The 27,856-nt window shown below is 34.1% G+C and overlaps 1 protein-coding gene across 2 annotated transcripts in view; it reads right to left on the bottom strand.

Moving 5' to 3' along the window:
• The window catches only part of Pgr (progesterone receptor), a 131,478-nt gene that overhangs the window by 30,574 nt on the left and 73,048 nt on the right, over positions 1-27,856 (bottom strand). Inside the window, exon 8 of one of the 2 annotated variants that reach the window (XM_005329107.5) lies at positions 11,451-27,556. The exons of the other annotated variant lie outside the window; for it this stretch is intronic. Within the exon in view, the coding sequence (XP_005329164.2) occupies positions 27,401-27,556 (156 nt within the window). The 3' untranslated portion in view covers positions 11,451-27,400. Of the gene's footprint in view, positions 1-11,450; positions 27,557-27,856 lie in introns of those variants that run through there. 2 annotated transcript variants of the gene reach the window in all.

Genomic DNA, 27,856 nt, shown 5'->3' on the forward strand with positions numbered 1-27,856 from the left:
TGCACCATGATCAAGTGGGATTCATCCCAAAGATGCACGGTTGGTTCAACATATGAGAATCAATGTAATTCATCACATCAGTTCACTTAAAGATAAGAATCATATGATTATATCAATAGACACAGAAAAAGCATTTGGTCTGACCCTCTTAATGAATCTTAGATTTTGTTTAGGGCAAATATATTTCCAGTTTTTTTAAAAAATCTATATTTCTCCACCTCCCTTGCAATATAGGGGCTATCTGATACAGTTCCTGCCCATGAGGTGTGAGTCAAAGTCCTAAACGGGAAATTTCCAGGAAATTGTTGTTGCTTTGTAGTAAGTGCTACCCACTTCCTTCTTTGATCCCTCTTATTCTTCCTGCCTAGAAAATAGAAGAAGGGCTAAAGGTGGACCAACCGTTTTTTGCCCCAGAATGAAAGCAAGATAGGTCCTGGGACATTTATATTATCATAGAACTCAAAATGGCTAAGTCCAAATTACTTGCTTAATGTGGAAGAATCCATTTTTGGTAGAGCTCTTATTAGTGTTTCTTTTATAGTCATCCAAATAAAATATCCTGTTGCCTCATTACTTTGCCATTTTATAACCAAAAATAATCTATCATCAGAGCAATGCCACACTTAATATAGATGGTGGCTAAGAACTGCTCATTTTGCCTGTCTTTCAAGGGACATATAATTATGGTTATATGCAAATGTACACATTTCAGATTTCCACTGAATTGTCTTGATAAGTTCATTGATTAAGTCACCAATCTAATTAAATACATGTAATTACATGTAATAAAAGATTCTGGAGGATTCAACTTATTATGACAGACTCTGGCCACAAGTACTCTCTTCTGTTTAGGAGTTTCCTGCAGAACTCCTCATTTTTGTCATTCGGCCACTGCTGAATATCCTCTTCCTTCTTTCCAAATCTTGGATGGGCAATTGATACAGAGATCCTTCCCTGAGCTCATAGAATATGGTTCTATGGAATTCAGTTTGGTGGACCAAAAATAGGTAATGGACAGACAAACCATTTGTATATTCTAGTGGTTGAAATAACCAATCCAATTCCATGTTACAGATTTTTAAACTTTGTAATACTAGGAACATTTTTGCCTATAATAACGAGTTCCAGTCATAATTACATGAAAATACAATAGGTTTATGTAAAAATTATTTATTTATTATAGTAAATGGCACCAACGAACACAGTTCCTCTAGATACAGTGTATTCTACATAGGAAATTGCATTCTCTGCACCTGTCTCTAAATGCTCACTTTCCATAGGGCTACTCTATTTCGAAGGACTTGTGTACAAAAAGGAAAGGAAAACATTGGAGTCAGAAAAAGCAGACTTGGGGAACAATGGGAGTTAGGGAAAAGGAAGACAATACTTAGGGGTAGCATAATGACATAGATGAGAAGTTCTGTAGGAGACCCCTAAACAGAAAAAGTCACATATAGCAAAGTCTGTCATATGTTGCGCCTACATAGAAGGCTCTGGAAGAACAGGAGATCCTTCCAAGTGACAATACCATAGAATACCACAGTTTGGGATGGAATCCTACCTCTCAACTAGCTCCCAGTCCATTGTTGTTCTCTGCAATTGCGTCCACCCTTTGTTCACCCCGCAACAGGAAAGGCATACATTTCTTCTTATCCTTATGTAATATTTAAATTTGCTAATTTCTAAGTGTAAGTTGTAGTCTAATGTACATGCTTATTTTAGGGAATATATTCTGATGGAGTATTGGACAACAGGAATTGTAGTCTAGTGGAAATAGGGCTGGACTTGGAATCAGAAAACCTGTTTGGAATCCTGGTGCTGTCATAGACTTAGCTGTACCATTTGCTGCAACTCTTAATCTGCAAGCCTCAGTTTCCCTCATCAAAAATAGAGATCACATTAGATAGACCCAGATAGAACAGTTTGTCATGAAGCTTTTATAAAATAGTGTACTACTTCTTGCACACTTTTTCTTCTCAGCACAATTGAGATGAAAGATAGAAACATGGGAAGGGGAGTAGCCAAGACATTACTGCTTAGCAGGAGTCTCACACTCTGATGCCAACTAGACCAGGCGGCTCAAAAATGCACATTTTACATGTCATCTTCATTACATGAAGTGGGTCTATAAGGCTGTAAGGCTGTGATGGTTTGAGAGCACTAGCCTGACAGACACAGACCTGTTAAGCTCCAACTGGTTGTTGCCACCTAAACGTATAGGCTTAGGTTTTCTGATATTTAAAATGATGCCAGAAATCTGAATGTTCATTGCTTTCAAAATATTAGCAAGTTTTTCAGTGTGTTAAAAAGATCTGTTGGACCAAATAACACAATTCTAGATGTAGCTAGTGGACCACTTGTTGGTGATGCTTGGGTTCTAATGAATTTTAGGTGAAGAGGGACTTTAATTTTCAATCTTTGCTTTCCCCTTCCCTTCCCACCAGGCTGAGGAATGAGTTCTTTTTACTGGGGATTGAATTTAGGTGTGCTTAACCACGGAGCAACATCCCCAGCACTTTTATTTTTCATAGGGTCTCTTTAATTTGCTTAGGGTTTCACTAAGTTGCTGAGGCTGACCTCCCAAGTCTCTGAGATTATAAGTGTGTGTCACCATGCCCAGCCAAGAATGAGTGCTCTTGAGTGAAGAAACTTACAAATATCTGAGGCTCCTGTCACAAATATACCTGCCTCATTTAACTTAAAACTAAGCAGTAGTGGTTCAACTCCAAAGCTGTGCTTTCTGGCTTTAAATCCTGATTTCCTACACCTCAATTTTCTACCCTGGTATGTGAGAAAAATTTCTTCCTGGCAGAGTTTTGCGCACAGTTGCTAAAAAACAGAGTTCAGCAGAATTCAAGGTGCTTTAGTGAAAGTTTTGTTATTCCTTTGGAACAATGAGTGAGCAAACAAAATTTTGGCTCCATATGTAGCCTCAGAAAGACTGGATGCAACCAGAAAATGACCAAGAACCTGAGCATTTTAAAAAGATCATCTAAAACAGGCTCATCTGGGCATCAGAAAAGAAATGTTTAATTTTTTTACCCAATGTCCAGCACTTTTAATTTGGACCTTCAAGTTTAGGAAGCATTGTTATTAGTAACAGATCTTTGTGAAAATGAAACTGCATTGGAATCTTATGTCTGAACATTGTGATCTCAGTCTCCAATTTTAGTCTTGAATTTCTGGAGCATTATCTGGTAGTAGAAGAGATGTTTTTATTCTGCTGCTTTTGTTACCAATCAGCATAGGGCTTTGTGCTCAATTGGTAACATCAAAAAGTTCAGCTCTTTTTTGATGTTACCAGCTTCTTTTGGTGTTACCAACTCATCTAGGGATTCTTTTGCTCAATTCAAGAGAGAAATCATAAAAACGTGAGAAATGCCATCCAAGCAAGGCTGTCCTGGGGCTTGGGCTCTAGCACAAGGGAGATACTCACAGGTTAATGTCATTAGACTGCTCTCTGAGGACTCAAGGCTGGTCAGCTTATTTCTTAATGGGATTGAAGCAGGGTGGGAGAGGAAGGAGGCATTGCATGGGCAGAAGGGATCAATCAGGTCTATTGGCTGCTCTCTCTGGTCTTGCCCTATGCTAGTCTATCTCTGTTGGCCACTTCTTTCAGGGGCATAGGTTTCTGGACTCTTGACTCAAGAGAAGCAAAGCTGTGAGTTCACTGCTTGTCTTTTACTTCATACAGTAGAAGAGCTTCAATAAAAGGAAAGAAAAGAAAACCTTTCTGTTTTCTGGATTAGGATTCTCTCGCTTGAGTTTCTTGCCTCTTTCAAGAGTCACCCTGTATTGTGATCCCCTCCTCCTCTTTATTATCATTCGTTTCAGAAGACCCTGGCTGAAAACCAGAGACTTGAGCAACTACAGAAAGTTGAAGTTGCCTGAGCAGCATGGGGTTCCAAGACACAGACCACTCAGCAACTCCCAGAAGCAGGCTCCAATCCTATAACACCAAGACCTCTAAACTCAAGGCCCCATGAATGAGTTTAAGGATCACCCATCTCCCCTTTTTTTGCCCCCAAAAGCAGGAGGTAGGTCCTAGTGATCCTGACTCCTGTCAGTAATAGTAGTATGAAAATAAATAAATTTTATATTTTTTAAATAATAAACTTTCAATTTTACATGTCAGGCCATAATAATTGTGCATAACTTATTATGGGTCACCTTTTTATATAAATAAAACAAAATTTGTTGATTAAAAACGAAACAAAACAAAAAAGGCTTGCCCTGTATTGATGGCTTTCCTTCATGTCTATAGATTATCTTATACAGGGCTTATGGAGTAGTGACTAAACTATGAAATTAGTGCTTTTTAGATTTAAATCCTGATTTTCAAAAGTTTAATTTTTCTGCCCTATAATATGAGATACTAATAAGATAAATCAGATTATTAATGTTACATGAAATAGTCCTGAATAGAAAAAAAAGCCATCATTATTACTATTTGCCTCCTATCTCAACCATGGAAATAATAATTATTTAAATGTTATAGACATGAAGACAATTTAAAGAATTGCAGGGATAAGAAAGTACAATACTCCTAAAGCCTTTGTTTTTTTCATTAGAACCAGTTAAATTCTACTGGGAAGTGAGAGGGTTTTGTTGGTCTTTTTTAGACCTAGTTAGCAAATAGCATTTCCATAGACAGTGATAATAATTTTCACATTCATCATGATGCTGGAACTATCCTAAAGGTGCACTAGGTTTCTTGATTGCATCAAGAGATTCAGGTAGAAAGTATATCACACAATATAAACTTAGTATCTCTGCATTTTCAGGTACAGGATTGAAGAATATCAAATGAGAACCTTGCAGTTGATGGCTCTGCTGGATGGGAGAGCAATGATGAATGAACACAATTTCAAACTCCAGACTTTTGAAACTTCTATTTCATGGTAGAAGAAAACAGTACTATTAGCATGTTTTTTTCTCATGTTTTTAAATAAATTCTGGAAACCAATTTAATAGTCATTATATCTCAGTCATAAGTTTAGTAGGGGATAGGAAAGGTAGCAGAATACAACAGTCACTAATATGCCATTATGTAAAAATGTGAGTATGTAACAGAAGTGAGTCTGTATTATGTATTTGGGGAGTTCAAAACCCAATTAAGTCGAATGTATGAAAGATGATATGTCTTGAGCTCTGTAATGTTTTGAACAATCAATAAAAAAAAAAAAGTTTGACAGTCAGTCAATGCCTTAGAACAGTTCAGAATAGATTACTCTTGTTTTCCAAACTGACCTACTCTAAAAGGAAAGAAGTTGGACTACCTGCATTGGTAAGTGGGGAGCTAAAAGTAGGGAAATTGGCCAGGAGAGTGGCTGAGACCACCATTTCCCATTCAAGTTCAGTCAATTGCTCCTTGATAAGCATAATAATATCTCCCTGAGCTTCATTTTCTCCAGCTCAAACATGCACATAAAAAAATTGCCTACTTTCCACAAGGCTTGCTTTTCCAGGTGAGGTAATGCACAACAGATGGTCAAGGAGGAAGCTTTTCAAATGTTGGAGATCATACAAATATAAGAAGAAGATGAAGAACATATGCTAAGTTAATTTATTCTAACCATATGATTCCATAGATATTGTTTAATAATTATTATTTCTGTCTCATTTTATGAATTAATACCTATTTTGTTTTTATTTCTGATTCTTTTAACCTCAGTTACCTGAGCCATGATTTTTATCATTAATTACATTATTATTATTCCTCTTTACCTGTCTCAAAATTAGGAATCACAACCACTTTGCACAGTTGCCTGGTCACATAGAAAATTGTCATATGCTAAAACTTTCTATTATGGAACAGAACACAAGTATTGTCTGAATTAAGATGCTTTTTAAAAGCCTCTTTCTAACTAAGGCAGCTTTTTCTTATTTTTAAGAAGAAAGAAAGAAACATGCACAACTCTTCAAAAGCTCTAAGGATACAGCAGATGGTAGGTTTTGGCTGACCCTACTTAATTCTGATCTATGTGCTATTCACCTTGCCCTACAGTTGGTCCCATCAAAATCATTGCAGCCATAACTCTCTCAAGGGTGAAATACAAGACTTGACTTTAGTTCCCTTTGAAACTTTCTAAGGGTGTGTATTTTAACTTCTTTATTCGAACAGCAAAGAGGAATGGTCTTTCACCCTTTCCTGCCCCAAAGAATGGAAGACGGTATTTTTAACACGTTTGCAGGCTTCTGATAATAAATAAGAATTTTGCATTCTTAAACACAGTCACTGCCTCACCTGCCAACAGATCTCTAAGAAATAAATGGAAATTTATATGGAAGTAGTACTAGGGCCCACTTGTTAACCTGGATGCATTGATATGTGAACATTTTGAGTTTCACTGGAATATATTTGTATCTTCTCTCATAATTTTAATTGGAACATTGGTTCTATCATGTTCCAAAATATGGTCCTTTAAAAAAAAACTATTAAATCTCAAGACTCTACTTTTTAAAAAAATCTCTCCTAGAGACCTTTGTTGCATAACAAAAATCACACCATTTGCTTTTTTCCTTTAAAAGGCTCATGTTGCAGGAAATTGTACTCTACTGTGATTTACTCCTTGGAGGTACTTCCTACTGAGGCAGTCTGCTGAAAGTGTTTGCATGGACAGGGACAGTGCCCAGAGAGCCTGAGCAGGAGGTGTGGGGGAGAGATGGGGGGGGAGCTAGTACAGCCTGGGGATGACTGAGTTCTCAAGGACCCTGCAGACATCTGCAGATGCTCTAAGTGTTGTTAACAATGCAGAAGGTAAATCTCCATTTTGACAAGTCATTTGAATCACTTCTGAGTCTTCTTGAATTCTTAGCAATAGTGTGGAATTGGCTAGCTTTCAATTGTATTTACAGTATCAACCTAAAAAGCATAGCTAACCTAGAGCTATTTATTTTGCCAAAGTTCACATTGTACTTTTGGTATAAACACAGAGAGAACATAGGAATGCTCACTGACCTTCCGAGATAGAACATAGAAAATTCTCAAAAGTACTATACACAAGAAACTGTAACCTTTGTTAACGTGATTTGAGAAGCTGATTTATTTGTTTCTTTAAATTGCTGTTCCTGGCAGTAAATTGAATATGACCTTATAAGAGCCCATGACTTGCTAAGGCACTGAAACCTGTGTGTGTGTGTGTGTGTGTGTTTGTGTTTGTGTGTATGTGTGTGTGTGTGTTTGTGTGTATGTGTGTGTGTGTGTTTGTGTATGTGTGTGTGTATGGTCTTCCTCCCTTGTTAGGGTGGGCTGCCCTCATGAAATGGGGTCCTGCTTTGTTTATTTATTTTGAGTTCTGTGGCTAGCTGGGATTTTTATTTAGAAAAGATACACAAAGATAAGTTATTGCTAATCCTTTCTCAAAAATAAGAGTTTTGAGAAAAAATTAGCAATTCAATAATTCCTCCATGAAATGCCCTTGCAGATTATTGCAGGGACAAGATTTATTTATTACAGTATTTTAAGGTTATATTACATGTTTAATTTTTTTGAAATTGTAAGTTCTTTTTTTTTTCACTCAACAATCTTTCCCATTTTTCTTATTCATTTAATTTCTTTTAATGACATACTGAAACCATGGTGATTTATGTCCTACATAAAATACTTCTTCCTTACTGAATGAACTTCACTGTAGTTTTTAATATAGAGTTCTCAGCCAGGCTTTAAGCACTTTTTCTGTTCTGATTGGCTTTTTCATTGCTCTTGTTTTCCAAAGATTTGGTTTAAGGAAAAGAGCAACTATAAGCAGTTTCACACTGTAGCTATGACTTGCTATTTTCTTTTTAGTCAGCCTATTCAACTCCATCCCCTGTCAGCTCCAAACTGGCTTCCTTAGTTCTGTACCAGTTTCTCTCTTCTCTGAATTCCAACATTGGAAGTGAAGCCTATGATTTAAGACACACATATATATATATATATATATATATATATATATATATATATATTAGCTTAAATATCCTTGAACTCTTCTCCTGTGTATAATATTATTTGGGGGGCCGGTGGTTACTGGGGACTGAAGGCAGGGTACTTCACCACTAAGCCATTAAGTTGTTTAGGGCCTCACTAAATTGCTTGAACTTGTGATTCTCCTGCCTCAGCCTCCCAAGTCACTGGTATAACAGGCCTGCACCACTATGCTCGACATCATGTGTGCAAAACTCTTTATCTCTAGTAAGACCTTGATTTAATTGAGTGTGACTTTGGCTTCTACTTTGATAACCCTCCATGTTCTTCAATGGCATATAATAGATGCTCAATGTATATTGGTTAGTGCCTTAAGGAACTATGGGGGAGCATTCCTTTCTATCATTATTTTTAGGTACATTTTAATCGGAGAGATTATTTCCTATTTCATTCTCCATGAATATTTTCAGCTAATCTAGGCCTTCATTCTTTAAAATGGAATTCTATGTTAATGATTATTGGATCAAGCACTTGGATGATAAGCTGATTCCTTTGTTCTGATAATGGTAACTCTTAGAAGACAATATTGTTCATGCTACTCCCAAACCTACTAAGCCATGCTTTGAAACATTTCAAAAGAAATTGTATCTTACAGAGATCTTCTGTTCATTTCACATTTGGAATAATTTCACTGGGATTTATACAACGTGGAGATGAGATATGGATATGATGTTAAGTTCCAGAATTGATAAATTCTTCATTAAACTTTATTCTGACTCTTGCGTTTATTTTGTATCCTAATTCCAAATAATAAGAAAATGAAATGTCACACATTATTTATTAGTGAATAGTTAAAGACCATGATCAAGGAAGCAGAAATTCCACTTCTATGATTTGTTTTCATTGAGGAAAAAAAAGAATTTTTGGAAAAATTATTGTGTTCACAAATGTTCATCTGCAGAAATAGGAGAATTTCACTTAAACTTTTCCTCAAGTATATATTTTAAAGGTTAAAACATGGATAATAATTTACAATTATATTATGATTGGGTGTAATAATATTGTGGCACTAACTGAAATGGGAGGTCAAATTGTTTTGACTTAATGTGGAATAAATTAGGGGAAACCCACAATTTCTCAGTGTCTGTGTCTACTGAAAATCGACTTCTGTTGGGATCACCTCCAGATCTATAGCATTCTGAGGTCAGACTTGTGAGATAAGAAGTGTGTATGTTTGTGCACACATATGTTTGCACGTGTGTGTGTGTGTGTGTATGTATTGGTATTTGCCCTCAGTTCTTGAAATACAGCTCCTAAAATCCCATAGTTTCCTAGGTGAAAGGGGTGCTAGAAGAATTTTTCATTCTAATGTTTGGTCTTTCAGACTCAGTTTTCTGACACAGAACTCCAAAATCATTTGAAAATTTTTTGGTGATAAGAACATTTTTTGTTTTAATGAGGTGACTTCCGGTGAAGCTGGTTATTAGAAAGGCAAACCACAATTAAAAAAAAATAGTGGGGCTGGGGATATAGCTCCCCATGCACAAGATTTTGGGTTCCGCCCCCAGTGCCACCAAAAAAAAAAAAAAAAAGGAAAAAGAAAAACTTAGAATTATCAGCCTCACCTCTCATTCTTGGAGGTGGAGGATGCAGAGAGCTTCTGTATATTGAGTTTATAGTCAGATCATGTTCAGCTTCTGGGTTGGTGAATGCATTCACACATTGGGAGGGAGGCATAGCTTAACTCAATGGAGACAGAAACTCCTGAACTTATAACTCTGCCCAACTTTACCCAATATACGTCTTCTTCTGGCCTCTTGTCTGTAATTTCCATCATGTTCTTTTTTATATAATAAGCTGGTGAACAGAAATGTTTCCATGAGTCTGTAAGCGCTTCTAGCAAAAGAATGTACCAGAGGGAAGGGGTGGGTCATGGAACCTCTAATGTGCAGCCAAGTGAGAAAGTAGTTGTAAGTGACCTGGATACCCACCACTTGTGATTGTTACTTAAAGTGGGAGCAGTCTTGTGGGACTGAGCCCTAAACCTGTGAGATCTGAACTAACTCCAAGTAGATAGTTTTGAATCAAATTATAGAGTGCCCAGCTGGTGTCTGCAGTGAACTGGAGAACTAAATTTTGGGAGAATCCCCGCCTTGCAATACATACACACACATTTGGTGTCAGAAGGGAGGTATGAGTATACAAGATTCCCTTTCTCCATAACTTACAAATTAGCACCCAGCTCCAGCTATCACACTCCTGCCCTCTGTGACCCTGGATAAGTCATAAACTCTCTTGAGTATCAAGTGCAATATTTGTAACATAAGATGGTAGAGATGATTTTTTTTCTTAATGTGTTTTTCATTGCTGAAACCTCTGAGAAGCTTATGAGAGCAATGGAATACATGTCCATACAGATACTAAAGTTCTGCTAGACTGCAGTGGGATTTCAGCTGCCAAAACCCCCAAAATCTGTAGACCACAGGTAAAGAATCCATGTTGGTGGGACCTCAAATTAGTACAATAACTCTGAAAAGCAGTATAGAGATTCTTCAAAAGATTGGGAATGGAACCACCATATGACGTAGCTATCCTACTCCTTGGTACTTATCCAAAAGCACTAAAACTTTCATACTATAGTGATCCAGACACATCAATGTTTGTAGCAACACAACTCACAACAGCCAAATTATGAAACCAGTCCAGGTGCCTATTGACACCGGGACGGGTAAAGACAATGTGGTATACACACATAAGCCATAAAGAAAAATGAAATTGTGGTGGTTGCTGATAAATGGATGGAAATGGAGAACATCATGCTAAGTGAAATAAGCCAGACTTGGGAGTCAAGGATTGAATGTTTTCTTTCTTATGTGGAAACTAGAACAAAATAAAGAGCCAAAGGGGTGGGGGAGTCCATGAAAATAGAAGAGAGATCGGGGGAGCAGAGGAAGGAGATTGAGAGGGAGGAGGGAATGGGAGAAAGGAGAAACAGTGGAAAGAAATTGACCAAATTATGCTATACAGTGAATTTCACCTTTATGTATATCTGTAAACCACAAATTAAAAAGAACTATAAATAGAAGGAAGATGGCAGTGTAAAGGAAAGGGAACAGGGAGTGGAAGGAGGGGAAGCAAAGAGAAGTACTGAGAACTGAATTGGATCAAATTATATTCCATGCTTGTATGATTATGTCAAAATGAACCTCACTATCGTGTATAACTAATGTTTTTATTATGCACTAATAAAAACAAAAAGTTCATGATCCCGATGATTCTTAGAGACTTGTGTAATAACATCAATGATACTCTGACTATACTTTTATTTGAAATTGGCTTAAATAGTATATTGAGAGACCAAACACCACACAAAGAAAGGAACAGGATATTTATAAGCAGTAAGATATTTCAAGTGCAATACAGATCTGGGTAAGAAGTTTCAGTTTAGGTATTGGGTTGTGATGTTTGGATGTGATTAAAATAACAATGAATTTTATATGCATAAGTGAATAAGTACCACTAATGATGCATTTTAACAGGAATGTTTTCAATGACAAATCCATATTTATTACAAGATGATTAACTTGCGTCCTCTGGCAGTACATGTTATGCCATTCAAAATTTCCATATAGAGAAATATACTAGTTCAAAGATCAGACCAAAACATATTGACTTTCCAATTAATACAGAGGAACTTATCAAATTGAAATATGTATGTTGAACATGATTTTTTAAATAACGTTTTTACATGTAGCATGCACACTGTTAAAACATTCATTTGAAATTATTTCACAATTGATTTTGGTTTAATCAATGAAAATTTTCATATTTCTGTTTGAACAGTTCATCCCTTGAGTATAGTGTGAAGCTATTTGATTATTATTTTAAGCAGTTAAAAGATGTTTTTTAAAAAATATAGCTGGGAATAATTAAAGTACAGATTAACATTTTGAATTGTAACATCAAATTCAATTTAAGAAAGTATAATGGAAAGCATGATTCATTTTTCAGAACCAAGGTTTTATTAATGGAAATGAGTAAATAGGAAATGGAAAGAAAGGCAAAAAATTTTTCTGCAGATTGAAAAGGAATATTTCTAAAAAATATTTCAAATTTACTGAAAAAAATATTGAAAAATTAAAACTTAGGAAAAAGTGCATTAGATTTGGAAGTCTCACAAATTAAAGTGTCAGTATTTTAAGATGTTAGTGTTATATGCTATTTCTATCCAACTTTGAAATGGAATGGAGAAGCCTAAGCTAAAATTATTTGAGGGAATTTTTGAAATTACTTCAGATTGCTGGTAGATATGTAAGGAATAGAAAGGAACTAGATGTTTCTACCTTTTTCTATCAACTAAATGGAAACATTCCAGTTCAAATTGCATGAAGTTAAACAAATGTAACTAATAACAACTTATAGAACAAAATTAAACCAAGATCTACCACAAGTTATATTGAACCATTACTGTCCAGATTTCAATATAAGAATATGAATAAGGCATAGAGCTTAAAATAAGTGAAATAGTACTACAATTTGCAAAAGTTCTGAATGTGTTAATGTATACATACATCACGTGTCCTCTTTTTCAGATAGAGAAATTATTTTCCAAGAAGTAAAGTAACCCACACCAACCCAGTAGCAAGTGTCAGCACATAGCTTAGAACTCAAGTGTTTTCCTTCAAGCTTCTAAGCTCTTTCCCCTGTGTTTTAGACTTCACAGTAATTTCTACTCTCTTTTGTAACAGAGGCTTGGCTACATTTTTCTCTGGATTGCTTGTGTTCATCAGCTTACATGTACATTTGCAGGGTTAAGAACAGACATTTACTGTCCCTGAATAATTTCAAAGTAAATCCTAGATCAACAGAAATAACATGTTAAGGAAATAGCTACCCATGATATATGTAACTTACTTCAATGTACACACTTTAAAAAAATATGTAAGGGGTGTTAAGTGTGAGGAGCCTCTGAATATAAATTCAGTGTTTTCTTCATTCTAGGAAGAAACATAGCATTGTGTAGCTATGCAGCAAAAGTGAAAGAAACTATCAGGCAAGAATCTAATGAATCCAGCCCAGTTTAGATAGCCAATTCAGATAATTTAAGAACAAACACTAATTCCTTCCTGTCACCAGGTCACTCTGCTTAGGCCAGTTTCCTTGCTACAAATACATGTTTATTGTCCAGAAAGCACTCTATCAACTGACCTATTAGTAGAGGAGAGTAGTTACACATAAACTTTAAATATACAATATTTTGCTTTTCATAAAATTTACTAAAACCTGAAGGCCTCTAACAGTTGTGAACATAGTTCTATATTAGGAAGTTGGAAAATACAATGTCATGGGAGTGGGAAAACAACCAGTTTTCCCAAACAATATCACATTTTCCAAAGAGCAGCTCCTCACTGATCTCCCATTGCAGTGGGGAGGGGTTGCAGAGCACAGATGTACACTGCAATCACCTTTCAAACTGCACAGGAGAGTGACAAGTTGAAGGTCCCTGGAGGACTTGGAATTCCACACAAAACTGCCTTCTCTTGTGCCATGGCTTCTTTGCCAGATTAGCCTTGGACACTTTTTGAATATAGCTTTTTAAAAGTAAATAAATAAATAGATAGATAGCTATGCCAGTAAGCTTAGTATGTTTTGGTTATTAAAATTTGTATAGGGCTGGGAGGATAGCTCATTGGTTGAGTGTTTGTTTGGCATGTGTGAAGCCCTGGGTTCCCAGCACCACAAAAACAAGAAAATGTATTTGGTTAATGTATTAACACTATCTACCTATGTTGTAGAATATTATATTGTAATTATTAACTTTTTTGGCTGTGTTTACCAATTACCTAGAAAAATATCATGTTAGTATAGGGTTTTCTATTTTGCAAAGTTATTTTCTAGGCACTATTTCATGTAAATGCAAAGCTCTTTGTTGAAATTTCATTTTTGCTTGTTAGGTGGAGACACTGAGGCTCTGAGACACTGAGAATTTAAGACAGATTACTAACATCACAATACATTATATTTCAGAGTAGTGATTTAAAAGTCTGGGTGGAGTACAGCAGTTGGTTTTACTACAAATAAATATTTGTGTGTGGCTAATGAAGGTCTGAAATTGGTATGTAGGTGATTTATAAGTAGGCATAGTCTGGTTTCACTCAATACTTCTTTTCTTACCAGGTTATTATTATATTTTATTTTAAAAAATTGTCAGTGATAATTACTTCTTAAAATCAACACAACAAACACTTGCACCAACACTCAGAAAACTGGCCAAGCAAAATTTATTGGTCTCATAAATAGGAATTTATATGAACATTGGGTAAAAGAAGTAGAAGGAATGAAATTCTACTAAAGCAAAATAAGTATACATACTGTATTTTATTGACTGCAAAATACTTTAAAGGCTAGTGATGTCTCTTGGTCTTATCAGGGGCACCAATAATAAAAGTTTTTTGCCCAACTATGTGTGACTTCACTTGGCTAATGGATTTAAGATAAAAAAAAATTATAAGATAAAGCCTGGTTTAACAGACCATCAAATGTGAAAATGTCAATGCAAATAAATGAGATAATTTCAGCCAAGAGAAAATAAAATAAACTAGTCAAATCAAGAAATGGGCTACCCACATTATGATGTAGCATGGTTAAAATGGTTACTGTTGGATTGTATTTTATTCTCCTTTAAACATATTCCATTCACATATATAACTCAAATTTTATTTGGAAAAATAGAATTATCTCTAATTTCTAGAATGTTTATAACAAGAACTACACAAAACAGTATTTGTCAAAGTAAAGACTTACTTTGTAGTTCCTGTAATAAGTTTTGCGATATAAATTATATTGAAGTCCTTTGGTAACAACAAAATAAACTTTGACTTTATAATTTACTCTTAACTACTTTACAAATAGAATTTTTATTATTGTTTTATTAAGTATACCTAATAAATTTGAAAAATATTTCTTCCTTCATGCTTCTTTTTATTAAAAAAAAAAAGGTGTGGGGGAGGGACTAGATCTCTAAAAATAAAATAGATTTGGTTGTCCAACCTGCCTCATGCAGAAACTGTTTCAGACCTAGGAAATTTTTTAAAATGTGGTTATTTGAATTGAGGGTTTTATGACTTATATATGATATTTTTGATTTATTATAATCTACTCTGATCTTTGCTGAAAAATTATTTTGATAAGTAAACTTTGATGCCATTGAATTTCTCATAATCTAAAATATTAAAAATTATTTTTCCTAAATTATGCAAGACAAAGGTTAAGTATCTTCTATAACCTTAAACATTTATTTATCTGTTAAGGAAAAAGCCACTTGAATTGGACAAAACACCTATATAGTGCTACTATGCCAACTACTGCTCTAATTTCTTGTTCTAATCTCGTCTTCATAACACCCCTCTGGTAGAGGTACTATTATTAAAATATCCATTTTACAGGGAAAAAAACACTAAGGTAGAGAGATGTAGTAGGTTGCTAGACCACCTGGTAAGGAAACAGAGCCTCTGGATTCAAACTGAGTCTGGCAACAGAGCAAATGCTCTTGAGTGCTGTGCTATACTGCTTGTCTTATATCACAGGATATTAACGGAAACTGATATAATGTAGGCATAAAAATAGTTTGCTTTTTCATATAGTGCTTAAGTTGTTTAACCATTGTGAATTCCAAACTGTTCATAAACAATTGGTCACAGATCTCTGCATTTTATAAAGTTATTCTGTTTGTTTGGATTAGGTCACTTCTAAGATGAATTTGTCCTCAATGTAGATGAGGATAAAGATGAATTTGTCCTGATCAGGTAAATATAATATATTACCATTTACATTAAATATTGGTTTAAATATAGATATTTAGAGTTTGGGTATGTGTACATTAATAGTGTAAAGAGATCTAGATTCTAGGATGGTATAGTGCCACCATATAGTGGCATACAGTATCACCAAGGAATAGTCTCATGTGCATTTATATTCATAGACACCACATTTTTTCTTTATTCATTAATTAACTGTAAATTAGACTCCATCAATAATTAAAGTCAGGTATTTACAAAAGGCATAGCATAATGTTTTATGGGTAGATGTGAAGTGTCTGAACATTATTTAAATGTGTAAATCAGAATATGGGGCATGTTTATTTTAAAAATGTCAAACACAGTAAAACCACGAATAAATGAAATAAACTTTCTCTGATGTAGAAACATTTTCATGGCCAAATGATTCAATAAAACTTTCTTCTTTCTTCCAACTATTCCAGATCTAGTTGATTAAGAAACAAGAATGTTTACATTTCAAACAATTAGCAATATCTGGCAACTTAGCAACTGGTACAGAACAAGAAATCTGTTCTATTCTTTTACCTTTTGTTTCTCCAAAGAAGGTACTTATTTACTAAAGAAATGTATTTGTATATTCCCAGTATAATAGTAAATTATATTCCTACTATGAAACCAGTTCACAATAAGTCTGAAATAGTTTGTTATTAACAAATAGATTATATTCTCTTTTTCTTTAATGATAAGTGCACCAAATTTCATATGAAAATTAATATTTATAGAATAGAGATCAAACTTTTCAATGTGAGTAACCAAAACAGTGCATCACAACATCTTGCTAGATAGGAGTTGACTGCATTCTGCTTTTATGATTAAATAATTTGTTGGTTCCAAATTCAGTGACAGGATTACTCCTTGCTTCATTAAAATGCATACGTAGTCAAGGGTATATACTGCCAAACCATCCCTGTTAACATCGCACTTTATGTCACATACAGTGTTATACAAACTGAAATGTTGATTAAAAATTTAAAGTAAGCCTTAAGAATAAGATACTAAAGATTTGCATGCATCTTGTATTCGATTTTAATGAAGTTTGGGGTGTCTAATTCATTAATAAAAATAGAGATGGAAATTAGTTTATTCTTTACTATCACATAGTATAAGGGTTATTTAGCTAAATTCCTAACATTTTTTGAGAAACATATTATTTGAACATTATTCATTTCAAACCCTTAGCTAATTTAATGTAAGATTCCTGTCAAACTGAGCAGACTTACTCAGTTTTGTTGTGTGAATCACAAAATATTTCCTTTGAAATACACCTTTGGTTTACAAACAGAGATGGAACTTTTAAAATATCTTTATTTTATTTTTATGTGGTGTTAATGATCGAACCCAGTGCCCTGCACATGCCAGGCGAGCATGCTACCGCTTGAGCCACATCCCCAGCCTGGAATTTTTTTTTAATATTTATTTTTTAGTTGTAGTTGAACACAATATCTTTATTTATTTATTTTTATGTGGTGCTGGGGATTGAACCCAGGGCCTCGCCCATGCTAGGCAAGTGCTCTACCATTTAGCCACAATCTCTGCCAAGATGGAATTTTTAACATTAAATGGAAAATAAGTATATGATGATGTTCTTAGGTACCCACTAGCAACTAATTTTCACAGCTTTGCACTTTTCACTTAGTCATTTCCAGGGGCCAGTGTCAAGGGGGTGGGGCATAGATTGGGAGGAGCATTTCATCTTATCAGCAAAATAACATACTTTGAAATATTTTATATCACACCCATAAATGAGGAGTTCAGAGTATTGAATTAGATTCAAATAGATTCAAGAATCACATGAGGGTAAATAATCTTTAAAAGAGTAGTGAATGTACTTAGTGACATTGTTTACTCAAAACAGGGTAGTAGCAGAAAGAACCAAGAGGGCATGGGTCATGAGAAAAAAATGATTCCCTGTGCCTCTTGCCAACTAACATGCAAGAGTGGATAGCTTTGAATATTGCCTCAACTTCAGTATAAAACATGAGTAATCTGTGTTCAAACCAGTCAAATTATTGTAAGGGGAGTATAAGACACTATTTTGAAAAGAAATTATGTGGCACCATGCAGAACCTAGAGTTCTCTAAGAAGTTGCAGACTTTATAGCCACAAAAAAGCCTCACATTTCTTATGTGACGATAACACTAGGATTCTATAATCATCCACTTTTTATAGTTTTTCATCTGTACCAGCCAGTGCAGGAAGACCGTTAGGCCTAGGTAGATGGAGAGGTAGATTTCTCCCTCTTGACAGAAAACCTCATATAAATTTCCAGGATATTTTAAAGTATATGCTTCTTGAAATACAGTAATCTTTGTGTTTTTCTTCTCCAGATCATTTGAAGGAAGGCATGTTACTCTGAGGAGAACTAGGATTATTATAGTAGAAATGCTTATGGTCAACGTTCAGCCCCTGACTCTGCAGTTAGTGAGAACTAGTGCAAGGCAAGTCTGAAGATTGATGCTTTCTAAGAGAAAAATGCTGTTCTCAATTTCCAAGGTCTCCTCAAGAGAGTCTACATCTTAATTAATCAGAGGAAATGATTAAGAATACATGACAAGAACTCAGTCTAGGTCATAGAAAGAAGCCTCAAACTGAACGAAAGAGGAAATGAGAGGCTATTCTGGTTCTGAAGAAGGAAAAAGCAGGATAAGCAGGTTAAATCCCCACATTCTGGGACTGAATCTTGTGCACAGGTCTGGATTTTGAGGTTGGAAGAACATGCAAATGTGGGAAATTGGTGGAGGGGTAGATACTGTTAGATAGGATTTCCTACTTGGTAAAACTTGTTTCTTAGTTTTTGTTTTCTTTCTTGATGAAAAATTTGCAATTTCAACACAAACTGAATAGTTAGAGAGCTGGCCTTGTTTTGTGCAATTTATTTTGTGTACTTCATCTACTTTCATCATTCAGTCAAAACTTCAAAATTATGTCTGATAAAAACCTGTCTGGATATTAGAGAGGAGGTCATGATCACCTCTAGTTCTTCATGTTTATGACTATCATTTTCACTAATAAGTACAACTTCCTCAAAAAGCTCTTCTTGCTTCCCAAATTAGCTATCTCCAGCTCAACTCTCCATATGAAAGTGGGAGGGAATTTGCTACCATATTTATATAAATTATGCTGCATTCTTGCTTACAAGAGAATCAAACCTACACTCCTTCCTGAAATGCTGGGAAAGGCTACTGATGACCTAGACCTTGATTTGTCCTCACTCATCATTATCCTGTCCCACTCTCTCTCACCACCTTGTGCACATGGCTTCATCTCTTATTTTTGCTATGTTGTTAACTTCTTTGGAACACTCTTCTTCTCTTCCTGCCTCAGACATCTGCTGACCCGACACAATCAACCACTTTTAGATCTTAGAACTGACTTTTTTCAGGATGCCCTTGCCCAGTCTTAAATTTAAGCTTGGTGCTTCTCTCAGGTGCCCCAATAGTTAGCTCCCTGTACCTCCTCCATCATAGCACTCACAGTACAACATGGTGACCATTTCCCTGTCTCTATTTGCCATCCAACTGCAAGCTCAGAGAAGAGACAACTCTAGGATGCTAGACAGTGATCTCTACAAACTGGCAGAATGACTGGAACACAACACAGTAAATGCTTTGTAGTTAGTTGCTAAAGAATAAAATGAAACCTAAAGTAATACTTTTCAATTGTACCCAAAACAAACAAACAAAAGAACACATTATTTTGTTTTGATGTTTTATGACACATTTTTCTTATCTTAACATAGATAACCAAGGGATGACTATGATATGTTTATGTTAACTATTGAGGAAGTTTATAGTTTCAGAGCTAAAAGTGGTATTTTGATTCTACTTTCAAAGTTGGAAGGGACAATTTGGTACTGATCTTTCCATTTTCTTTCTTTTTAAAGTAAAAGTGTTAAAATCTTAAAACACTCAGTTGACAGCTAAACAGAGGTTAAAGATTAGTACTAGATTTTTCTAAACCTGTTAGCCTCAAACTGTAAAATGAAGAGTTTTCTTTTTAAAAAGAAAGCAAAGCTCTGAGCATATTTACTTTTTATGTTTGGGTACTAAGTGATAAATTTTCTAGTAACTAGCATGTCATTAGCATAGCAAATAATCTTTCAGGTTTTGTATCCTATAATGACTGTTGCTTTTAATAATCAAGGAAAATATTTGTTACTATTTACCAGAGCTCTCCATTTAACATTAAAGTATATCTGCTTATTCTAAAATACAAAGAAATTTCATATTTTTTCTTTTATTTTCCTAATATCAAAAAAAGTTGTCTTTCATTTTTAAAAGTATTTTTTTCATAAAAAATCTTTTGCTCTGATTTTTTCTTGTGAACATACATATCTCAGGAAAACTAACATACACACATAATACTAAAGTTAAAAGGAGATACTTTATTGGTCAAAGAGATGAATTCTTAAGGCTGCCATGTGAAAATCTCTTTTTATTCCTGTTCATATCCAACACTTAGCTTACCAATTTAACTATTTTCTGCATAGTATTTTTACCCAATGGAAAACAAGCAGAGTGTATCTTTGCTTTAACAAGAACATGGTAGGGTTGTACTAATTCTTCAAAAATCTTTTTGGTCTTTCTTACAAATTTTAAAGCCCTTAGAAGAAGAAAACTGTTACATAATATATAGTGATTTCAGAGCTCTGGCTAAGAACCTCATTTAGGAAAGTTATAACAGAAGTCCATTGATTGCTTTGCTATTATTAAAAAATAAAATTTTGTGCCTACCAAGTGAACTTAGTGTGGACATAAGTGTTGCCTGGCTTAATAGCTTTAAATGTCTTTGAAATCTAAAACATCAAGGAAAAGAACAACATATCTTAATAAGAATGCAGTTTGGTAGACAGATATCTTAAATATAAGCTTTTCTGGGGGGAGGAGGGTGACAGAAGTTATCTTTAATGGCAAATAGCTTAAAGCCACTGCTGTTTAAAATTGATTCCTAATAAAAACTCAGAGGTAAGTAAATATCATAGACAAGGAAATGTTAAACTTTATATATAATTGACAAGAAGAAATTATTTACAAGGGTTTCACTTAGAATAATTTAGGTTTGGTAAGTTGGATACATTTGGAGTTGATACATTAAGAGCAATTTTAAAAGATAATAACAAGCAATAGTGTAGGTTCTGAAAACTATCTACAATGTTATTTAAATATGTTACTTATATCTGTCTAAATATAGATCATGACCTGATATCACTGTAGTACAGCACGTATTTTCTTTAGAAAGCTGTAAATTTTCTCTAGAGTAATAGGTGTAGGATGCTTTCCTAGTTGCCTAATTCACATTTTTCCTAAGATGCTTTGTCAGTTAAAGCTTTCAGCCACCTTAAAAATAATGCTCTCCTCTTTTCTCTCTGAGTGGTAAGAAAGCAAACAAACCTGTGTTTAACAATAAGGTCAGCGTGACATAAAGCAATGAGAGCTAGTAAATTGAAAATGAGGTTGACATTCTGGGACTAATCCAGCAAGAGTTTTCCAAACTCCACAGCTGCATGAAGCTCCGACAAGCCTGGCGCAGCCTCCAGGCATGTGCCCAGGGCTGGGTCTTGCAATGAGGTCAACTGCAGGAGGGAGCAGATCTCCTTATGTTTTTCGTCCCTTAGCAGCAATCAAGCAGTTGCTGCTATAAACTGCTGCTGTTTAACTTGTCACCATGCCCTTCTGCCAAATTCTTAAATCTTCTCCAGTGATAGGATAGATTAGTAAAAGAAGCTACTCTTGGCTTTTTATTTTCAACTTTTAAGGCCACATTGCTTTAGGCCTAACTCTGGTAGTGTATGTTCTATTAGCCCAGGTAACTAGTGGTTGGTAGAACCTGTTTTCTGAGATTGAATAAGGATATGACCCAACCTAAATGCAATTATTTAGGCTCAGTGCAGCTTGGATTCATATTATAGCATGCAGTTCAGTCCAGGTTGGACTGTCTTCCACAATATGGGTGAGCAGTCAGTTGCCATACTGCAAGTTCTCAGTTGGGAGTTTGCGGACCTGGAAGCGTGGAATAACGCTACATTAAATAGATGGCAGATGCTAGGTAGAGATAAAGATCGTCCTTTTTGTCCAACCTTGAATAAGGAAAACAGTGAAATCATAGTTCCCAGATGATATTCTTAATTAAAATAATTTCATGGCTCAGTCTAGTGAGGGTAAGCCATTTAGGACTTGGCAAACTTGAGCTAGAATATCTGGCTATGTACTTCCTTTAAAACTAGAGATATGGAAATGTTTCACATCTATTGGCTACTTAAAAGGCACATTTTGGGAAAAAGAGTCATTCTCTTGGCTCTTTCATCTCTTGGGGACATGGTTGGTGAGTTATTGGATACCAAGAGAAGATATCTTTAAATCTGAGGGGGAAAAAAGTACTTTTCAAGTGTTGAGGTCTTTTTTGACACAGGCTCTGGAGTTTTAAAAATATTTAAAAGGATTCATACTGTAGCCTGAAAACTTTTGCTTAAATGTTAAGTATAGATCAGAGAAATTGTTTGAGTATTCACAGCAAAATCTAAAAATGTAATAGCTGTCCTGGCAAAGGATACAAGATATCAATCAAAAGTCATATGAAAATCTCTTTTATCATAATGTTACTTCTTCAGGATAGAAATGTTAATTTTGGAATTGATTACTTTCTCACAGCTTCAAGACCCCATTGTTTCCTTGAGTAGAATTATTGCCACAGTAAAAATAACTCAAGCATGCCGTACATAGCACAAATTTTTGAGGGGCCTATGTTCTAGTTAAGTTCTTAATATTTGAAAAATAAAATCACTTAATGTGAATTGGATAATAAAGGATCACACATCAACTGTTCCCTGGGTCTATTAGTTGAGTGAATGTCACAAGTGATTTGAAAATGTCAGAACGGAACGCAAATTAAAAATAAATAGTATATCTTTTCAGGGAAAGAAATCAATTGAATACTTCTAGCCCTAATTTCAAATTGAATCAATCAAATCTATCATAGTACATAGTGATAGAAATGAAGCAACTGGATTTTCTAGATTTCTGGTCTCATTAGAAAAATACAACTGATTAGTTTGAAAAAAAGTATAGCCAGAATCATGGCTTTATGAAAATATAATGATGACACTTACTGTTGGTTTCTGAACACTTGTTTACTTTGTTTGTTTCCATTTTTATTAATTGCAAAATAGTTGGAAGAGATTTAATAAGAGAGATTACATGACAGGCTCCACTCATCCAGCTCAGAAGGATTGGAGAAGTGGGACACAGCCCCAGGTCCCATCATTAAATACACCACTGTAGCTGTGGATAATTTAAAAAGTCATAGATCAGCCAGACACGGCTATTGAAAAGTTATGATTTGTGCAGAAAACACATTATCTATTATATTAGCATGTCATCCATCTAACAATAAATTATTTTCATATTAAATGTATAAAAAGCCTAGTATTGGCTAATCAAAAAGTGCTATATCTTTAAACATTAAAAAATTATCACATCGCAATTGATACTGGAAGTATAATTGCTTCAGATTCAAATGACTTTTCAGACTTTCATAAAGGGAAATATTTTAATTAACTCAACAATCTATTTCATCAACCATGAAGTATTTCCTGATATATGTCTTAGGATTTAATTTTACTTTAGAGCTACCCAAAGGAACATGACCTAAAAAATTAAGATAAAGGTTATGATAACTACATAGTAATGATGACATTAGTAGTAGGGACTTGTATAGTAAAAGATTTAGAGACTAGATATCTTCTATTTGGTAATGTCATGTTCTCTTTGGAATGTTTTTTTTTTCTTTTCCTTTCAAAACTTAGCCTTAAATCCTAATGTTTAGACAACTACATTGTGGACTGGAATCAACATCAAAATATCAAACATTCTTATGAGGCTGCAAAACAAACTATCAAATAAAACCCAACCTTGTGGCCAACACATTCTACTTCTTCATAGTTGAATGAAACTAGGAAATTTAAAAATTATCTTAGAAATTAATCTGAAAAAGGATTTGTACTATCAGATTTTTTTTTAATCCAAAGTAACAAGCATTGGATAATAAAATTATCACACATCAACCGGTCCCTTGGGTCCATTAGTAAAAAGGCTAATGACATTTTGATTGTTGACATACCTAAACACATTTACTTATGTCACACAATTAGTAGACTTCCCTTAACTAATATATGGCCTATATTAAAAATATTTCCATTTGGATGACGTTTGTGCAGGAAAATACTGAAAGATTTTTCAGTAAATGAACATATTGATTTAATACAGGTCACACTTTACAAAATTGAGGGGTTAAGATTTTACTTATTTATTTATTGAACCCAAAGTAGCTTAACTACTGAGCCACATCCCCAGTTCTTTTTATTTTTTTCTTTTGAGACAGGATCTCACTAAGTTGCTGAGGCTGACTTTGATCTTGCAATTCTCCTGCCTCGGCCTCCCCAGCCTCTGGGATTATACAGATGTGCTATCATGCCTTGCAGGATTTATTTTAAATGAGGCATCTTTGTCTGTATTTGTCCCAGCAAAAATATATGTAAATATAATTTCCCTCATCAAATCTCATGAAAGAAAAATACAACAAATTTGATTGTCCACTATTTATCAGACACTGACTTATACCTACAACTATACTATAACTTTGTTTTTGAGTTATAGTCTTTCTTCAGCTCCAAATTCTCATAAAGCTTATTAACACATTTTCTTATGCTTGGAGTAGGTACCCAATAAATATTTGTTGAATGAATTCCTAAATAAGGAAAATTTTAATTTTTGAGCTTGCAATACAACATAGTTTAGGGCTAATTAAATATAAAAAACAATTGCAATTGTGAAATTTTTCTTAGGGAAGAAAATAATATTCCATTCATTCAATTTTTAAATTAGAAGAGCAAACAAAAGTATCATTCTTAAGATAGACAGAATGCACTTCTTCTATGTTATAGTCAATAAAGAACAAGATCTGAAAAAAGTAGGGAAAAGGTAGCAAATTTAAAAATGATGAAAAGAAGTGAAGATGGAAACATCATGAGAACAGATGTGAGAAAGTGATGACATCATGAGTACAAAGCCATTCAGCAATGTAACGAAAGAATAATAGAGATCCATGGTGGGCATGGAAGACAAAGCATGTCACTTAATTCTCAAGTCAACAAGCCCTACTGCCCCACTTCAAAGTGCCTCCCAGACTTGCACAAGAGTCAGTATCATAGAACAACACACTACTGTAACTCTGAGGTACACAAAATGGTAGTGAACTCTTAAGAGCATTTAAATCATTCTGAAAGACTCAAGACAACTTTATAGAAATGATATTTGACTGAGTTTTGAAAGGTTAATAAATCATGGAATTCTTGCCCAAAGAGGGAAATCTGGGCAAAACAAAACAAAACAAACAAACAAACAAAACCACTCCCCAAAACAAAAACAAAAACAAAAAAACCCTGTTGGTAACAGACTGGCATTGCTGGAACACAAGATGAATGTATCAAATTGACTAATTAAAATATAATTGTTGAGGATGGAGTCCAGTTTTTTGGTTTTTTTTAAGGTAATGGTATAGTTTTAAAGGTTCACTTTAAATTTTTAATGGGCAACTCTGAGTGCTAAGTAATTGAAAGTCAGTGAACATTTTTAAATGAGGAAATGGAATAATTAGATCTGTTTTAGGAAGATACATTTGGCTTGAAGAGTGGAGAGAGGATATATGTATGTGTATGAAGACCAGGAAGAATCAAATATCAGTCAAGAGTATAATGTATTACACATAAATTCCAGAAAAAGACAAGTATTCCTTATATTGTAAGGAAGAGGCCATTTTGCATAGGCTATTTTGTTGAGGCTATTTGGAATTCTTGGGTTAAACTGTATTTACCAGTTGAAGAAATAGGATAATCAAAATGCATTTGGAAATCAGAAACTTACATATAGAAATTTTTTCTATATTTTTAAAGTTTAATATTCACATTAGCAATTATTAATTTACACAAGAAGATAGGTTTTATTTGTAAGATAGCAATATTTTCTCTTTTGAAGAAACTTAGGAAAAAAAATCTGTTGTTATAAATTTTGCACATACATATATATATGCCTAAAATTGATATAAATTACTTTATAAAAGGAAATAATTGATTTTGATTGCATTTCACCAGCAGTAGGAACTTGGTATACGTACACATTCTATGTGCCAGATAGGTCTAATGAACAGCTGGTACATATACCAAGTACCAAATATATATATGTATATATACACATACATATGTGTGTGTGTATATATACATATATGTATATACTTTCTTTTATATATTTTTCTTTTGTAAAAAAAGTATCTCCAGTGATTCACCACAGACAAAATTACTCTTGTTTGTCTTCCAAAGGAATATTTTCAATTCAAGTAACAATGTGAATTGTGTGCTTTCTAGTTATTGTAATTGGGTGTACTGTTTTAAGCCATTATCTAGTAATTCCTGAAGCAGCTCTCATAGAATTGGGTCAGAAGCTCTCAACCTGAGTTCATCTATTTCCTGAAGTATCCTTTAGATTTGGATCAGAGGCACTCACAAAATTTTTCAACCTGAGAATCATCTATTATATTTCACTGAAAAACACCATCCTCAAATGTTTGAATAATGGAGGGAAGGAAATATATATATATATATATATATATATATATATATATATATATATATATATATATATATATATATATATATTTATCCCTTTCTTCTTTTAAGCTTCTTTCCTCCTTTTCTCCTTCCCTTCCTTCTATCTTTGGTTTGAGAAGATGTTAATAAGAAACTCTGGCCAAAAGAAGCATTTGGCAGGAAAGATATTCTTACATTTTACTTTTAAAGATCAAGGAATTGAAAATCAGTAAGATCGAGTGACTTTCTGCATGTCACCAATGATAAGGAATGGAATTAGGTCACAAAAATCTTTTCACCTCTATTTTCTAATTGCAATATTTTATTTGAGGACAATTCCCTCCCCCAAAATATTTAATAAAAAGCCAACAAAAGCCCCAATACTGTTACTATAACATGGCTACTTATTAATTTCTTTACTAGAGATCCATATTTCTGGCCTGGACAATGATCTTAACATGTGAGTTGTTTTGCCTACTTTGAGAAACATCAATCCATTTTTTGGTTTTATACTCCATTTCTATATTTTTTTCATTAAAAAATTCTTGAAAATCAAGTTAAGATTATAAATTTTTTGTTTAAAGTTTGCCTGCCATTTAAAGATTCATTTCTCTAAACATAACTAGGAAGGTAAAGTGAGTTATCCATAAGTAGTATATATAATAGATTTTTATTATTACATGTGAATTTTTTTTTCTAAAGTAGAAGATTTGTTTGATGCAAAAGTTAAAAAGTCTCACCTAAATGGTATGAAATAATATGGATAAGACATAATTTACTTCAACAATCTTTCAGTCTTAAAAACTCTAAAAGAAACTATGGGTACACAAGACACTTTTAAAATTTGAATGATGCTTAACAAAGGAAAGTTAGAATCTCACATTTTTTTTTCAAAAATTTACACAATATGATATGTTATAAATGTAAGGCATTCAGAAGAATATAAAAACTAAAGACCTCATAACCCTAACCAAAACAATGACATACCACAGATTTAATTTTTTGAAAGAAAACTGACATTCACTTTTTATGAAAGAGAAGAGGTTTCACCATCCCTGCCAAGATCTTGGGTAACTGTGCAGCAATAACTTCAGACATCATTTCTGGAAATTCAACACTCAGTGCCCGGGACTGGATAAATGTGTTCAAGCAGTATAGATGAAGTTGTTTGACAAGCTGTCAGTTTAACAAATGGGTAGGAAATGTAAAAAATAAATAGATAAGTAGATTTGTATGCTATGCAAACATAACTTATATTTCTAACAATAGAAATACTTGTCAAGACTTTCTCCCTTCCAAACTCAAAATAATTCCCATCACTGTCTAGAATGCGCAAGTATCATATACTCATGATGCGACATTCTAATACTAAGGAAAGATTTAAAGGGATGAAATTTATCCATGTTTCCACAAAATAACTAAAGTGAACATTTCAGCTTCAAAACAGTTTCAAGTTTTTTCCCCTTTTATATATAT

This window comes from Ictidomys tridecemlineatus, chromosome 4 (genome assembly GCF_052094955.1).
Source record: "Ictidomys tridecemlineatus isolate mIctTri1 chromosome 4, mIctTri1.hap1, whole genome shotgun sequence".
Taxonomy (NCBI): Eukaryota; Metazoa; Chordata; class Mammalia; order Rodentia; family Sciuridae; genus Ictidomys; species Ictidomys tridecemlineatus.